The following is a 17,740-nucleotide window of genomic DNA, read 5'->3' as shown; positions in this document are numbered from 1 at the left end:
CAAAATCGAATTCTCATTAATCACAAGTTAATTTATCACATCATATAAAAATATATAAAATATAAAAAATAAAAAGGGTTACGAAATCAATTATTCATGAAATAATAATTTTTATTGCCCTAATTATGGAAGGGTACACCTTAATAACTCTTTATATTTTCTATTTTTCCCGAATCCTCAAACCGCATTTTTATTATCGCAAATTTTCACTTCATAAAAAAATTTTCATTATAATATATTTTCAATATTTTAAGTAGAAAAATAATTAGCGCTGACCTCCTGAAATACCCAATTTATATCCTAAGAAAAATTCACGATTAAATTGAATAATACGAAGCCACGAATTATCCACATTAATCAAATCGAATTGATAAATCGAATTAATCGAATGATGGGAATTTAAAACCTGAATCGTTCATACCAATCGCTTGTACTTTGCGCGACTGATCTATCAATTCCATTGAGATAAAGAATTAAAAATTGAAATGGAATAGTTGGAATGGAATAGAATAGAAAAATGGAGAAGTTGAGGATGTGGTAAAAAATATAAATCACCTCGAAGGATTGGGATGTAAGACATTGGTGGGGATAAAGGAGAAGAACGAGGATGCGCAAATGGGCTGTACCATACCAGAGAGCGCCGCCCCATTCTCCTTCCATCACCCCCTTATCCTGAGGGTACTTTTGCCATCTTGCCTCCAATTTCGCGGTTATCTGGCCCCAACCAGAATACCAGGAAAACCGGACGACCTGATACATGTCTTGGCTGCTCACCGTTGAAAAAATAACCTCGCTATTTCCATCTCCCAATTAATAACAATTGAAAATAATTGCCGATTGTCCAATTGAACGTGAGAACTTGCCGACTGTAATGGAGCAATAATGGATTTTTTTATATTTTGCAATTGATTAATAAAACAATTTAATTTTCACGGTTGTATTTATCCAGCAAACGTTTCCACCGAGAGCTTCGACCCCATCCCCGTCACCCCTTCTGATCAATGCCGCATTTCCAGTTCCAATTTCACTCGTCCGAGTGTAATCACCCACGAAACAAATTATTCTACGTGCACCAGGAGCGCATGCCAATTCAATTCCCCAAATTACCACTGAAAATAAGACATTTTTCAGTCATTCCTTCCGCGAAATTGTTTATTTCAGTATGACCCAAATAAAATTCTACCACGAGTAATCGTTACTTACGGTGCAAGTACTCGAATTGTTTATAGACTGTACATTATAAACAATTTGCGCTCGTGTCTTCACATTGCGTATCAATAAATTAAATCCATAAGTTCGTGGTTGGAAAAATAAATGAAAAATAAATATTCTCAGATTAATTTTCATTCTGTAAAATGTGAATTCCAAAAAATCCCAGTACTCCACCCAAAACTGTAAATTACACCAGTTGAATGAATTCATACGATAAAAATCTCTCTACCCCAGCAGATAAAGCAGTGAAGATTTTTCCAAAAAGTCCATTTTTCTCCATCGTTTTTACCGACAGTCGGTGGTGGCCGATAAAAATCCCGGTGAAATCCCGATGGGAGAAAGAAAAAAAAATCGGTACCCATCCGCATGTATCTCATAGTTGGCAGATCCGTCGACGAGGCGCTGCACTCCACTCTCCCCCACCCAGTGAAAAAAAAAAAATTAAATAAAAAAAAATAAAAAAAGAAGTAAAAAGAGCGGGAGTACCTCGTGGCCATAATAATAATTTTTACAAACCCGCGTGTAATCAAGGCTGCGTGTTACACATGTTTGAGCTCTCTTGGGTTACCCCTACAATTCTCTACAATTCCCTACAATTCCCTCTCCGTGAAAATGCACTGCCTTGGATTGGACGTTGGATGAAATGGTGGGTGGTGGAGAGGTTGGTTACCAAAGTGGAAGGTAGAAGGGCGGGATTTGCCCACAATCTAGGGGTAAAATGAGTTCGTGGGAGGGTTATAACTCGACTCGTTCGTAAAACCAGCAACGGCTGAACCGAGATAGAGCTACAAGTGGATTATGAATGTTGAAGTAAGACACGTACACAACATGAACCAAAGGATAAAAGGAAGATAAAACTAGGGTGAAATTGCAGGGGGTGAAAATCGTAGTACTGGCGCCTCTTTCACGCTGTACATTATTGTTGCCACTTTTAACGGTATTGTACGGCTGAAAATTGTGTACTTCTTTCAGTTTATTTTTCTTTTATTTCCTCCACTTGTGCTTCTATACGTTTGTCACCGGCAGATTTTCTGACACCACCGAGTTTTTATCAATGGGACAGATCAGTGATGTCCTGTCACGGAAACTAAACGGTATATTCTCATAATATTCACTAATTCTTTTTTTTAATTCCCCATTTTTTTTTTCCACTTGTACTTTTTTACCGATCTATCGATTTACTCATTATTCATCCCACCGATTTCTGCGATTATATCAAATTTTTCATTCTTTCAATCATTTTCGCAGCTTCGGATCAATTTTTAATTTATTTAATTAATTTTCACGGTGTCTCATTTTTTTATCGATTAATCGGTTATCGACCGGTATTGGACCGATATCGAATTGATTTTTCCAGATTTTTTCGCTATCAGATAACATAATTCTCCAAAAATTTAATTTCAACCCTCCCTAATAAAAATTAATTATAATAACAATGACATATGATATACTGCATTTTTGGCGGGAATATATAAATAATCTGCATTTTCTCTTCATCGCAATTCAATTCGTTCCACCTCTCAATATAATAATTCATCAATATATTGAAATACAATATCATAAAATATAAATATAACAATATTAATATATACATTTCAATATATTAATTCGTATGCGCACCGATCAATCAATCAATCATGTACCGGTACCGGATCGGTATCGTATTGCTCCTTGGGCCCTTCCCCCCCATTTTTTATCCCCAATAAAATCTCTTGACAACTTAATTACTCTCAAGTAAGTACAAGTGGATTTATAATTTTAAGAAAGATAATGTTCATTAAAGGGGTTTACCTGGGGTAGGGCTGGTGCGTTGATCGAAGCGTGACGAGCGGTAATTGAATGTAGGTACGGCATTTGCATTGACAAGGTTCCAACAGAGATAATTCGAATCTCGTCGAATGCTGGGGGGGTTGGAAGGGGGTGGAAACAAACGGGTCCACATACGCGGGGACGAAGCGTTAGGTCGTTTGTCAATACGACGATGGGTAGAGTAACGGTAGGTGAACATACGCGGGAGGATTCCAACGTTTCGCTGTTTGTCACGCCGGATTTCCCCAACCTATACCATTGGACAATGTATATTTGTATCTTTATTGGATTTTACCTCGATCGCAGGGAGGCAAAAACATTATCCGTTTGCGTTTGGTCTTTCGGTGGATTCTTGATGCGAATGCGTTTTCATTTGAAGGATCAATCATCATAAGACTTCGACTCTCCACAAATCTCGGTGAGAATAATTAAAATTAATCATATGTATTATTTTTTGCTGAAATTTTTTATTATTTTTCAGAGATCATTCAATTTTGGGGATGATTAATTATCAATGGGGAATTTATCTTTTTTTTATTATTTCATATCTTTTTTCGTGGGGAATGGGGAAAATTTGGACAAATTTGTCGATAAATTCAAGATCAATTTTTCTGTGGAAATTTATGGAAATTTATGGAAATTTATGGAAATTTATGGAAATTTATGGAATGAAATGGAATATTCGGGGAGATGAATCATTGCTGTTGCCTTAGTCTTCCGGGGATTAGCTCAAAATTTTTAGGATTTTCTGGGAAAAACAATACAAAAACATGTTCGTTTTGGATTAATAATTGGCGCATATTATTTATTTTTTCCTCCAGAGATTGAAAGAATTTCGTGAAAATTCCAGGGGATGTAGCTTCGAATATTAAAGCCCCTCGAAACTCCCCGTAAGTTGTGGAATCTCCGTCTTTCGACCCCCGAAACCCGAAACTTTCCTTGAATCCTCCGAAAAACGAAAAATTCCACGAGTGCTAGGATAACTGAAATTTTTAACAACAAAAAAATTCAAATTTTCCGATGGAATTTTCTTCCAGCCGAGACCTCATGAATACCGAACCGAGAACAGCAGAGACCATGGTAAAAATGATTTACCGATCAATTGCGAGAGGGTAGTACAAAAATGAGAAGGATCGAGGACATCCCTAGAGCCACGCGCCCACAGAAGGGTAAAACGAGAGAGGGGCCAAAGGCTTGAGGATAAAGAGAGTGCACCATGCCGGAAAAGGACAGAACAGAGGGTTATGTCCAGTTAACAAGGACAAAAAGCTGAACCAGTGGTACAGCACACGAACACAGGAAGGAAAAGAGACAGTGAACAATAGCCACGACGAAGAAGGACAAAATGAGTAACTGACCCACTGCAGGCGAAGGAGAGAGAGCAAGACTGAACAAGAGTTGTTTCACGGAGAGACAAAACGACAGGAGTTGATGAGCGTGTGAGGAGGATAAAGTGACCAATTGGTCAAACGAAGAGGTAGGCAAAGCCAGTGGATGAAGCTGTGTGGTTGAAGTGAGGTGGTAAAAGATAGAGAGATGAGTGAGATGAAATAACGAATCGAGAGAGAGAGATGAAATCGGGTGGCTGGCGAAAGGGTGGTGGAAAGCAGCGTGCGGTTCTGTGGTGGTGGTGGGGTTGAGACAGGATGATGTTGGAGAAGGATGGAACAGATGGGTATAGGTTAAGAGGGGGATGCTGCGTGTGTTGGCATGGACCAGTGCGTCAACGGCTGTTGCCTCATACGTACCGCCCCAAAATTATAGTTAGTGGTCCATCGGGCATTCCAACGATACAATCCGCTCTTCAAACACCTTCATAAACACCTCAGGTCCTTGTCTTTTCATCCTTATCATAAATACCATCATCGGTTCTCTGATGGTCAATCGTTTGTTCAATTGTTTGGTCAATTGTTTGGTCAATTCTTCGAGCGAGACAGTTGGGGAGGTATCAAATCCAAATCACTGACTTGTGTTGACTGATTCCGTGGTGTTTCATTTGCGAGTGTGATTGAGTGGTAATTAGCAAGCGAACATGTGATCCTGCTGGACAAATGGTAGTTCGTGGGTTGAGCTGAGGTGTTAGGGACTACCTTGTGGAAATACTCATGAACAGCGTTGAGGTGATTGTTTGGGAATAAGTGATTGTCGACGATCGGACAAAATTCAAAGACTCATTCATGGTGCAGCTTTTATCATTGCAAGATTTTTCGGGATGTGACGAGTGCTGATGGTCCTGTTGTCAAGCTGTGATCGTCGATGTGGGATATTCCCAAAGGAGTTCGGAAGAAGCGAAAGACAAGAAAGAGATTTGAATGCGAAGGTAAGCAGTGAGGGTCTCAACCGTCGCAGCAGTTGGAGAAGATTTTTCACATCATACAGGGAAGAACTGAAGGAATTTAATTAACGAATCGGCTTCACATCACTTCACATCACTTCTCCTTTCGACCAACGTCTCATCATTCTGTCATCAGCATCGACATCTCGGGAAATTGTCATTCACGATGCAATTAGTGCTCAAGACGTAAGTCTCAAAGAACCACCAAATCCCGTAGACCCGATGAAAAATTCTTCTTCTCAAAAAAAACTATCACAACAACGTGGTCATACCGAAAAAGCAGAACCACGTGCCAGTTTGACACGCGGTATTCCGTGCGTAGGGACTGTGTGGGGGGTTTGAATCGTACACCCCGCGTTCTTTTACCCCTATTTTTTTCCACTCCCACCACACCAACATCACTCCAACCATCTCACTCACACCCATCCACTCAATATCGTTAGCTCCCCTCTGTTCCATTCTGCCAACACATCACCAGCCTTCACCCACTCGCGTCCACCTTTTTCCCCATATTTTCACTACTCACTGGCTTTTTATTCGCCGCTGAGCTTTCATTCGCTTTATTCCAACGGGCGTGTGTCACGAGCCAGATGACGTATGCGAAAATTTGTGAATGAATGCTGAACGGGACAAGTAATTTAACGATTAAGTGTCATTACTGAAACTGAAATAAAGGATTAGTCAGTAATATCGAGGGATTTATCACTTGCAGTTGCTTGATCAACTGCTAATAATGCCAATCCCAATGAATATCAGAGTACTGGACATCCGCGACAGGATCACCAACAAACTACTCCCCTAGATTGTCAGTCAAAAAGCGAGAAGGAGTTGGTTGAAACCGAGGTATCAATCAGCCGTCGGAAGATGATCACAATGAATTTGAGACACCGTGAGCCTCTATAACCAGATGCTTTGATTGCCTATGGATATATTCGGCCGTTGTAATGGTCCTGGTGGTAGTGGTGGAGCAATAACAGGAAATACTGGAGGTAGAGCGGCAACGGCCGCTGATTCAGCGACAGCTAGTGGAAACGATACGACCGAGGGTAACGGAACAGGTGGTAGAATGCAATTGACTGGTGCATCAGCACCTGGGACCGCGGCCTCACCAGAGTCCGGGGTCTCACCCCTTGCTGACGCCTACACCAAGATGACAACCGACATCCTGACGGAGAGAACACTCGGTGATTTTGTCAGCGAACATCCTGGGGAGCTCGTCAAAACAGGTAATTCAAACGGCCTTTTTCGATGATAACGAGTTCAGAGCGGTTGGAGAGTTTGAACAATTGACAAATCATCTACTGTACACTTCAGGCTCTCCACACTTGGTCTGCACTGTTCTACCAGCTCACTGGAGATCCAACAAAACCCTTCCGGTGGCATTCAAAGTCGTGGCACTTGGGGAAGTTGGTGATGGCACATTAGTGACTGTCAGAGCTGGTAATGACGAGAATTGTTGCGCCGAGCTGAGGAATTCTACGGCGTTAATGAAAAATCAAGTTGCCAAGTTCAATGATCTGAGGTTCGTCGGGAGAAGTGGCAGAGGTAAGTCCATAGATTCACATAAAATCGACAAATTCCCGTGATTGTTGGCTCTTTTGGAAAATCTCGTTGAACTAGATCCTGACAATTCCGCATAAAAGTTTTCATTCGAGACTTTCCCTGAAGACGACGAATGTTCATTCATAAAAGTCTGTTAAAGTTTTAACTCGTCGGGGTTGACAGCAAGTAAGAGGGTAGAAAGTAGGGTATAAGAGGGTGTGAAGGAAGAAATTTCTTGTAGTAAGGGTAGGTCATGGATGTCTCAAGGCGGACCCTTATTTTTCCTCACCGCAGTCTCCGTAGAAAAGTCCCTTGGAAAAGGATTCCGAGGAAGGTATTCTCGGTGTACGATGTCTTTGGTGTGAGGGGTCTTCTGAGGAGGGGTTGAGTAATGGCTTTTATTTGTCCGCACCACCGCCGACTTCTCTCAAACGTATCCTCTTTCATTCTATCTATTATCCTGCAGTCCTTCTCCCCACTGACAAGGGGTTTTCATCTCAACTTTCCAGGCAACAAGCTCAGGACGATATTAATTGAGGTTTCAAGATTTTAATTAACATTATTAGATCAGTTATGCCTTTCAACTTGGTACGACCCACTCCTTTGTAACATCTGATAAAGCCAGAATTGCCTCGATGAATGATAATCATTATTGTAGTTTAACCAAATTGAAATATTGCATCAGGAATACCTGATAGCTTGAGAATTGATAATTCTCCGAAAGGTTGGGAAAAGGCATTAGCGATTCCGTAAGGACCCTGAGAATAATCGTGACTCTCAAACTCAACAAAGACATCTCCAAACTACATCCTTCATCCAAGCTTATGTTAATTCCACGATCGCTCCTGAAAACAATTGAAGAGCTAATCTCAGACAAATGACTGACGCGCTAGTGAATCTCCAACTTCCACAACCTCCTGCTAGCTTTTCTCCCCATTTGCCCACTCTCTTGAAAATTCATCCAGCGTTTCCGCGCTTTCTTGATCCTCTTTAACCCCCAATTGAAAATGAAACAACAACGTAAACCGGTGAATCACTTCCATTCGGATGTGGCTTTGCTCAACTTCACAGTGTATCATAACTTAGTAATATTGTTAATAAGCTGAGAAGCACGTCGAGATTTGTAAGATAATTCCTCCTCAATCGCGACGCCCAGATCTAGCCTGGAGGGATTGCCGAGGTCCCCTCATAAGCCCTTTAACGAACCAGATGATTCCATCAATCGGGCCATGTCTCCTTGCTCTCTTCATTGCGCCAATCTGCTTCACATCACGCATATGTAGCTCCGGTTCAATAAACACGTTCCAGCTATTCCCCGTCCTAATGAGACACCTTTAAAAAATATCGTTGCACATTAATTGAATAGAGCCTAACATCCCAATTCTTCAACCGATCACACCCTAAAGACAATTATTTGAGAGCGATTTGGCATTTGATGTTGAAGTAACACTGACTGCACCAAGAAGTCCACACCATTGTTGATGTCGAGTTCTGGCGTTATGATTGGACCGTTTAGCATGGAACCTAATGGAAAAGGAAGTCCAGATTAAAGTCTTGACAGCGCAATGCTGTGTCATTCATGGAAACAAAGTCAAAGGTCCTGTGGCGAAGGAAAGGAAGACGTGTCATCTAGTAGATGAAGAGCAGTATCACCTGGATGTAGGGTGTGTGTCTGGTATATCGGCGAGTGTCAAACGTGGCCACAGGGTGGTTTGCCACGCGAGTTTCTCATTCCTCGTGATAACCCAGACGTCCCAGAGATGAGTAACGTTTCACCAATAAGTCTGATTCCTTGGTACTTTCCCTTTAACCTTCTTTATCAACTCCCTCCCAACACGTCACTTCACCTATCCATTACCGCGACTTCTCCACATCCAGGGAATATGTTGGAAAATGGCTTTCTCCAGGAATACGAGGTACGCAACATGTCAGGGGGTATCACCCTCGGTGCCAGTCACTGAACCATTAGGAAACTACCCCTCTGATGTTTTACACTGGCCTTCAGAAGGTATAGGCGTTTTTAAATGCCCGTCGTACACGATCGGTTCAACCCACACTCATTTACCTCTTGTTTCTTTTTTTTTTCTCTGCACCTGGTGTCTTAATTTCTTTTTCACTCTCTCTCTCTCCTGCTGTTACTTCCTACTCTGGGCTGTCTGACACGCGTCCCGTTCACCCCTTCGACTTCTGGGGTCAAAATTGAAGGATCAGTATTTTTTTTTTCAGGGAACTTTCCGGAACTGCTCGCTTCAGTCTGCAGGACCTATTGCGTGGTTTTCATTCTACTCGCCTGAAATATAATCAGCGGTAGTTGCAGCATGTGAGCAGAAGTTGAAGGCTTCAAACTGTTTTCGAGTTATAATCGTATTGCAGAGCAGATCCACTCGCTGTACAATGATTCTACCTTTCGAATTTAATTGTCTGATTACATGGGTAAATAATCCACGAAAAGATCGATAGAAACTATTCAAATAACCGGTTCCACGCGGGCCGTGCCGATCAGTAGACAATTTCATTTCGATTTCCTTACGATTCAAAAAAATTAGAATTAAAATTCTTCTGGGTTGGTGATTGGTTTTCAATTGTTATTGAAACCGACAATTTTTTTTTTCATTAATAAAAAATATCTCCGATATAATCTATTTACAGAAATAAATCCATCCCCCCGAGAACGATTTCGCTTTCGCACTCGTTTATTGCTGTAGCGTGAGAGAAAAAAAAACCCCGGAACGTGGATGAGGAAAAAAAAATAGTGAGGGACACACAAAATTGCGGTTCCCCTCTGCAGTGTGTATTTTGGTATCGCTTTATTCTACCCTCTGATTCCAGAGAATTTTCCCCTTCTCATTTGTTCATCAATCCATCGACGCAGGAGTTGGCGAGCAAAGAGCGCTCTTTTGCATAATGATTTTGGTCTTGTCCGCGCATATTCCAACTTTACAACTACACACGCATTTTCATATGTGTATGTGTCCACTCGATACATTACTGCACCTTAATTCAGTTATCTGGGAGTTTCAGCAGATAACACGGTTTGTAAACTTTCCCCAACACTGAATATTTACCGAGAAAAGGTTTAATGGATGCCCCTCTCGTTCTATTCTAATTTTTTAACCTCGTTTTATATCTGAAAAAATAATAACCGTAATGTTGTTATTATGGATTGTTTAGTGTGGCTTTTTTTTTAACAGGGAAGAGCTTCACACTGACGATAACTGTTTCGACGTCTCCCCCTCAGGTCGCGACGTACACCAAAGCCATCAAAGTCACCGTCGACGGGCCCCGAGAGCCGAGATCCAAGACCAGTGAGTATCACTGTAAGCATTATTCATTACTACTTGTAAACGTCTATTCGTTAAGTAGTGGATCGAAATTTCGTAAAGATATCTGCCCCAGTCCCGGGAATTATCTATTTCCCCGAATTTTCACGCGAAATGTTGATTAAAAAATATGGAAACACGCAGGGAGAAAAATACAGGGAAGTAATCCTGGGGTGAGGAATGAGTTTAGTCTTTTTTTTTTATCTAGAATCGTGGTTTAAAAATAAGAGACGGGTAGGAAATTTTATTATGAACTCTGGAATTATCTTTACGGTACTGTCACGTTTTTTTCTCAACTCGGGAGACGTACAGTTTTAAAGAAAATATACGTAAATGAACTTGAAGATTATTCAGTTTCAGGTGAATTGTATGTGACTAGAACTGTACGTTTTTAGAACTGTAAAAACTGTACGTCTTTACGTTTCAAACAGGAATTTTTTTACTGAACGTCTCACGTGCTCTTTTCCAGGATTTTTCTCTCAGTGTGTGACGGATTTTTATTTTTATGCAATATGTAGACTACTTAAATGTCCGTAGATAATGATGAGTGAGATTTTTTTCACCCTTTCATTCGTTCCCGATGAATTTTCCGCGATTTTTCCAATGGAAAAATCGTTCTGAGACTTGGAGAAAAATTCGTTCTGAGACTTGGAGACTCGAAATCAGACTTGACACTCCCAAATTGCCATAATTTCGAGAACTTGATACTTAATCTGAGATTTTAAAAAATCTGAACTGAATTCTTCCGAAAGACTTGACAGCGCAACTCAAGAAAAAAATTTTAAACTCAAGTTGAACTCTCAATTTGGTTTTTCGCAAGTTTAAATTTCCTTTCAACCATCAAATAACTAATCAACTAAACAATAACCAAAATTTTCAAAGACTCAACCTAAAACCACGACGAAAAAAATTCCGCCATTCGAGTGTCACCTCTAAATCTCAAAACAGCCTGTACTTTTCCCAGTGTTGTTGATCTTTTGATTGATCTCATGTGGTATTCCCTCGCGAAACTGGCCAAGTTTGAGTCCCCGGAATTGCCCTTATTTATAACTTGAGTACGGTAGGTCGTTGAAAGGTGGTAGTTGAGAGCATAACGCTGATAAAGGAGTGCGGGTGCACGAGCCTTGGATATGGCACGTTGTTAGCGACCGCCTTACCAAACTTAGGCTGCCTTTACCACCCACACTCTCTACCCCGAGTCTCGCATGTCTCATGGACCTTTTGGGACATGCAGTTACCCCAAGGAGTTGGTTATTCTCACCTAGTGGTTGTCGTTGGTAGTTGGCACTGTGCAAGACCTTAAGAGAGAGGGGAGTTAACGCGCTGTCTAGTTTGTACGAAACTTAGTACCCTTGAATTATCACCAGCACTTGGAAGGCCTCTTCCCTCATGTATTATGTGAAACCCGTGATAAACTCCACCCAGAACAGCGATTCAACGTCAGGAGAAATGATGAATTTCAAAGTATAATCTTGATATTACGTAGAGCTGTTTCTAAAAATACTCGAATATCTGTTTGTTCCACATATTCCACAGTGAAACATCAGTTGCGTCGACCACCCACAATCCAGACGATCATCGCAAAATAGAGTAACAGTCTTCATCTTTGAATTCAGGTATTTGAGATGAGATCTGTGGGACCTCAGAATAGTTCCTTTGACGGTGATGCTGCCAGGCGTTCAGAGTAAACAGAAGACTCCAGAATTTTTTCACTGGAAGACACCACCGGGTGGTCTGACGTCTGTCTTCGGAATGTTTGAATGATAAGTGACAAGATGTCCTGAAGCTACAGTTGACAAAATTCAGAATCTTTGGACAGTCTTCTTAAGACAAATAACGACTGGCGAGTGATAAATTGACGGCTTCCGATGATTCTCTACCCCTTCTGAAACAATACTGTTTCCATTTGACAAGAGAGTCCTGTAAACCTCTCCGGAGACTCCTGCGGGTGGTGCTTACGTGGACGTGGTTTGACACGAGGATAAATGAGTCTTGGCCCGGGCGCAGCCTCCCAAGGCTAACCCCTCACCAAAGCGCGAAAGGGTTGTAATTAATTAAACAAGCAATTCATTACACATTCAACCCTCGGTCCTAGTGGCCATTTTCTCCCCGCCTCTCGTTTTTCCATCTCTGTTCAGTTGGAGTTGCTTCTACCACTGGGAGAGCAACTGCCACGGAGTCCGAGGAAATTGATTGAGAAGCATTTCAAACCCCTTTCCAAGGTCTCGTACACTTGCGCATCCGATTAAGAGGAGTTCTTTGAAGGAGTGAGCATCAGTCCCTCCTCCGTCACACCACGAAGATGAATTTAGGATAGGATATATTGAACTATTGGAGAATGAAGGAGTTGTCCAACATGCCATCCTGTCCGAGAAAATGAGGAGTCTGTCGTTGACAGCTGGTCCAATTCCCTGGGGTATCTTCACGCCGGGTTGTTAAGAGGGTCTCGATAAAATCGATAGACAACTTATGAAGTTAGGGCTTAGAGTGACGAGGGCTCATTTTTTACAGAGCCATTCGGTCATTTAGTTCATGAACTAGGTGACAAGTCATTGAACGTGGTAACAGCGAGAAAATTATGTGATCAAGATGACAACCGGGGATGATTGATCTGTCATTGACTGCATGAAGAATATCATGGATTGGTGCTCCTCAAACACATCGACTTCCGGATCAACGTAGACTCGCAATGTCAATCCTCCCCGTCGTTAAACTGTATCTCGTTAGCCGTCAGCCGACGTTCCTCTCGTCAGTATTCCGTACGTTGGTCCATTGTGTGTCTCTCCGCTGAAGCGTACCTATTCAGCAAACTAGCGGGAATTTTGGTGGGGAGGGCAGTTAGAATTAGGGCTTCGATTGGATTATCGAGACCGTCGGATAGTCCTAGTGGCCTCCACCCCCTCGAACTCCTCCAGTTGCTCCTCGCTACTAGTTGAAATTTCTCCCTCATCGTGGTGATAGCTATAGCTGTTGAAAATCGGTCTCCAGTGCCTTCAACAGTTGCCGTTGGTAGCCACGTCGGAGTGAAGATAAATTCAGTATAAAGGGTGTGGACTGGATGGGTGTGTTGTCTCTGTCTCACTTTTAAACAGAAATCGACACACAGTGGACACCAGTGTACACTGAAGTCCCTCCACTGGACGCCTGCTGGGGCATCTTTAATTGGGTTGGCGACATCCTGCCACCAACTGAACGGGGAAATAAAATCTATTGGCCATCTCCACTGGTTCGATAATTTTCAAACTATCCCTCGGGGGTCTAGTTTGCACATTAAAAGACTCAATGGTTCCTGCATGATCGGTTATGGTAGACTAATGGTGTTAATGGGTGAATATTGTGTGGAGCTAGTGTGATTTTGATATCGGCTTGAGTTGGTCCAGCGAACAGGCGCACGGTTGATGGCAGTGCTATCATTTCTAGGGCATCAGCAGCAGTTTCACGCATTTGCATTTGCCTCACAACGGGGTACACCATTCTTTGCATCACCACTTGTCGATTCACTTCAGCCACTACCGAATCCACTTCAACCACTGCCCAATCCACTGCAACCGAGGGATCCACTGTCGTCATTCAGACACGCAATGCCGGGAAATTGTCAGAGTGAGTATTAATGTGTTACCGCAACTTATTAAACAACGTGTATCAAGTATTTTAACGTTATTATTCAGTGCACACTGCATTTATCATCAAACACACGTTTTATTTTACCACATCTTTCACTTTTCGTCGTATAAATCCTGAGCAACTCAGCTGAGCAACCCAGGGGCTTTTGGCCCTGGTTGTAACCGCAAGCCTGTTCAAAGCTAGATTAAATATTATATTAAAGGGCTTGCCAGACTATTCCTATCCCCCTCTACTCTCTACTCTCAATCTCTCTTTCCCTCTTTCCCTCTTTGGAGTCTCCAACGCGCTACCGAATTCGCACGCGAATTTCTGTGGGTTCGGCTCTCAGACTTACAATAAAAATAAATAAACATACAGAAACAACTGCAGTATAAAAAAAAAGAAGAATCCAGCGAAAGGGGGAGTAAAAAAGCACGAGCTAGCAGTGAAAAAAAATTCCAGAGCTGAGGCACATATAAACACTCGTTTAATGAATTTCCTGAGATGGCTCTCGATGCGCATCCATAATCCCTCTTTCTCTGGACGAAAAAATTCTCCGATAGAAAGAGCTAACCGGCTGTGGAGCGTGTTCACAAATATTCCACTTATTAATATAATTTTTCTCCCCTCTCGCCGTTGGTACAAGCCTCAAACTATCTGTTTTTAATCCCCTGGAGTTTGTTTGATTTTTAACCGTACCGTCAGTCGCTTGACTTCCGGGATAGATCACCCCGTACGAGATCGTACCTCTATTGGAATTAGCAAACCGCGCAAATTTTAGCAATAACCCCGCGGACAAAACTGAACAGAGAGTAATTACATAAAATGAATGTATGGCAGTTAGAGTGAATAGGGAAGCAGTGGCCCTGGGTTTCAGTATTTAGGGTTTAGACTAGCCGCGACGGGCCAGTAGCGCTCATCGAGGCGAACTCTGGTTATTTGAGTTGGCCATAGCAATGCCGACGCGCGGGGACATCCAACCCTTTGATCTCGTAACTCCCCAGCTCCGTTAAAACCCCAGCCTCGGAAACACACACACCCCTCGCGTCTACCTCGCCTCCCTCCACACCCACCACCCCTCATACCAACCCCCTCGATGTCCAGTCAGTCCAGTCCAACCCCCATTCCAACATTATTCCTCCAGCCTTCTGACCTTCCTTTTACGCGCTGGAAAATCCATTCCCAGCCTGGGGCTTGCCACAAAAATAGCATGTCAATATGATGACCGAAAGAGGTTGAGGCATCCGTGATAGATACTCATCAAGATCACAAAGAGCCTTTGACTACCTGTCATTGTTGTACGTCAGTGACACAGTCAGTCAGTGTTATGATTTATCTGTGTCTAGACATGTCTCAGTTTGGATTGACAGCTGGCAACTCTTGGGGGTATGGAAGTACAGCTGGTTATGCTGGATACTTGCCTGGTCCGTTGTCATCCTGCGCTGCACAAGCACAATTTCCACCACCCCCACCGCCACCACCACCACCACCATCTGCTCTAGCTTCTTTCGCGAGTACCACGGCAATGAATACACCAACAGCACCTGATTCAACAGCGGGTACCACTGTACCTGCTGCCAACACCAGTCGACCTCAGCAAGACGCTTTTACTGCTGTCTCTTCGTGTAAGAATTCCTCTTTGGGAGATACTTATCGGATTTTCATTGAACATGATTATGACAAAATATGACACAATGATTTTCAGTGGTTCCAGATACCACAACCCCGGGGCAAGCTGATCCCCTCGATCCTCTATCCTCTTTGATGTCTGGATCTACCACGCAGAGGTATCAAGATTACGTGTCACCGAGATCTCTGTCAACAGATTCAAATACAACAGACAGTCCAGTTCATGAGGAGGGCTTTGGTCAAAACTACAATTACTTTCCAACACCTGGTGTTCTACCAAGTATTCTCTACTCTCAAATATACGGAAATCAGTTTCAGAATTCAGAGAGCCCCGAGCAAACAGCCGTCGCCGAAAGCTGCAGTGTCAGACAAGAGGAAGTTAGACCAGATAATAATGTTTGGAGACCATACTGAAAATTGGTAAAATAGAGTGAACATTGGTGCTTGTGAAATTACGGTGTTGTATTATTTGAGAGCGTTTATTGACTCTCACTTGTAAATTTTCATGAAACTTTGAGACAAGAGTCGAAACAACTTGGGCATTAAACCTTGTAATACGGTGGGACGTGAGGATAATTCAAACTCTTCAACGCACGTACGAAAAAGATTCATATTAAAACCTTGAGTACTCAATACGATCGAATGATCGAATGTGAGAACAAAAGTCCATAAAATTTCCAGATTTTCGTATGAAACTTTTTCATAAATTAATTGTTTTCATAGATTAATTGTTGAATTGATCATGTCCCCGGTTGTCAACGAAATGACAATTGAACGATAAACAGTGGTATGGAAAGTGAGATTCAATGAGAGTGAGACTGAAGAATGTAAATAAAAATAAATTGTAAATATAAAATGCAATCCGAGTCCTCGAAAATACGGGGGAGCAGATACCGAAGAATCAGACAAAAGCAGAATGTTTCATTTAACGTTTTTATAGTATATTTGTGTTATGAATATTCGGGTCACGTGCAATATCTGATGGTCTTAGGAGATTATGTTTGTTAATTTCATAGCCATAATTCCGTATTTCGTGTTAAACATGACAACTAGCTTCTGAATCCTACCGAAGTGAATGTCTCGAAAGAAAAAAATGAATTAAACTGACGATTAAACGAATAATTTCACATATACATATCTACCGACTATTGTTGTCGTAGTTTTTGACCGAGTCGAATAAAAACTGTATTTGAAATGAAAAACAAATAGTTCTTACTCAATGCTTACCCAATGCTCCCGCCACTCTAAAAATTCACATGTCCACTGGACAGAAGTGCCGAATATAGTGACGTTAAATAATTCATTAAAAAATTCATCAATTATATTTTTATCCCCGAGTGCATAACGAATTCACTTAATTAGATGAACGTTTTCCTTCTTCCAACAGTTCACATCTTTCCCTTGACGCCCTCGGACATGTTTTAACCATTCTATCCTTCTTCGGTGTAACACGAAATAACAGGCGTGAATCTCGACAAAGGATTCTCCCAGTACTGGCGTTCACTAGGGGGGAAAACAATCTGTGGGGGTCTTCATAGGAAGGATTCAGCAGAGGTGTATGCAAATTTCAACAGAAAATTTAATTAAACTCGTGTGCCACTGGATCTCCTACTCGTGTGCTTTCAATGGTTCCAGTTTTTTCGGAAGACACTCCCTATAAATCTCAACGTTTTCACCAAGAGGGTGTTCACCAGAAACTTCAGAGGACTTCCTCCCAATTTTTTATCGAAGACAAGACAGTTTGCAAAGGGAAATTCGTGGCTTGGTGTCTATCTTCAGGGTGAGGTGCTGCTGCAAAAAAGGTAGTTACAGAAATTTTCCATTTATTATAATCAGTTAAATCATTATGGAATAGTTTTTAGATTTTTATGTGTCCTCTTCGGATGATACGAATGAAAGTTAAGATTTCCTAGATTGAACTCCGAGATTTGTCGGCAATCGATAGAGAAGACGCAGACTAGACAATTGCGGAGACATACCTCCTCCCTCTTCATCCCCGTGTGCAAAACCACATGAGTATTAAGGGTAGGTTAGTGTGACCGTTGATACGCGGTACACCGGCATAATAGAGTATACTATGGCTGGGCTCAACATAGAACAGTGAAGTAGAATGCGGATAATAGAGTATGGTGAATAGCGTGTAGCGAATGGCCGAATGTCGAATGGATATGGGACTTTGGGTGCCTTCGGCCTCCCCGTCTCAATCGTCCAGTCAATGTTGGATACAGATCGTTTAACTCCTGACCAGTTAGCCAACTCATTCCTATTGGACCTCTAATTATCGATAATC

At 41.9% G+C, this 17,740-nt stretch overlaps 1 protein-coding gene across 3 annotated transcripts; it reads left to right on the top strand.

Moving 5' to 3' along the window:
* The first annotated feature begins 6,115 nt into the window (after positions 1–6,115).
* Positions 6,116–16,572, top strand: LOC105265630 (runt-related transcription factor 1). Of its 3 annotated transcripts, none has more exons than XM_011303208.1 (6): positions 6,116–6,582; positions 6,671–6,901; positions 10,090–10,215; positions 13,624–13,818; positions 15,168–15,446; positions 15,527–16,572. In XM_011303208.1, exons 1-6 carry the CDS (start codon positions 6,279–6,281, stop codon positions 15,862–15,864), a joined length of 1,473 nt encoding a protein of 490 aa, XP_011301510.1. In that variant the 5' UTR covers positions 6,116–6,278; the 3' UTR covers positions 15,865–16,572. The 3 variants fall into 3 exon arrangements, with proteins under 3 accessions (XP_011301510.1, XP_011301512.1, XP_011301511.1); XM_011303210.1 differs by having other exon boundaries at positions 6,472–6,582; positions 10,090–10,203; positions 13,639–13,818; XM_011303209.1 differs by having other exon boundaries at positions 6,472–6,582; positions 13,639–13,818.
* The last annotated feature ends 1,168 nt before the right edge of the window (positions 16,573–17,740 follow it).

Source organism: Fopius arisanus, unplaced genomic scaffold (assembly GCF_000806365.1).
Source record: "Fopius arisanus strain USDA-PBARC FA_bdor unplaced genomic scaffold, ASM80636v1 scaffold00031, whole genome shotgun sequence".
In the NCBI taxonomy this organism is placed as follows: Eukaryota; Metazoa; Arthropoda; class Insecta; order Hymenoptera; family Braconidae; genus Fopius; species Fopius arisanus.
Note: the sequence above shows the minus strand (reverse complement) of the source record. Positions and strands in the feature narration are given on the sequence as shown.

What these genes read in the sequence shown, in the direction of transcription:
- LOC105265630 (XM_011303208.1), top strand. Translation starts at nt 6,279, where the DNA reads ATGGATATATTCGGCCGTTGTAATGGTCCTGGTGGTAGTGGTGGAGCA. An exon ending in TGGGGAGCTCGTCAAAACAG is followed by an intron (nt 6,583 to 6,670) that starts GTAATTCAAACG and finishes TGTACACTTCAG; the next exon opens with GCTCTCCACACTTGGTCTGC. An exon ending in TTTTACTGCTGTCTCTTCGT is followed by an intron (nt 15,447 to 15,526) that starts GTAAGAATTCCT and finishes AATGATTTTCAG; the next exon opens with TGGTTCCAGATACCACAACC.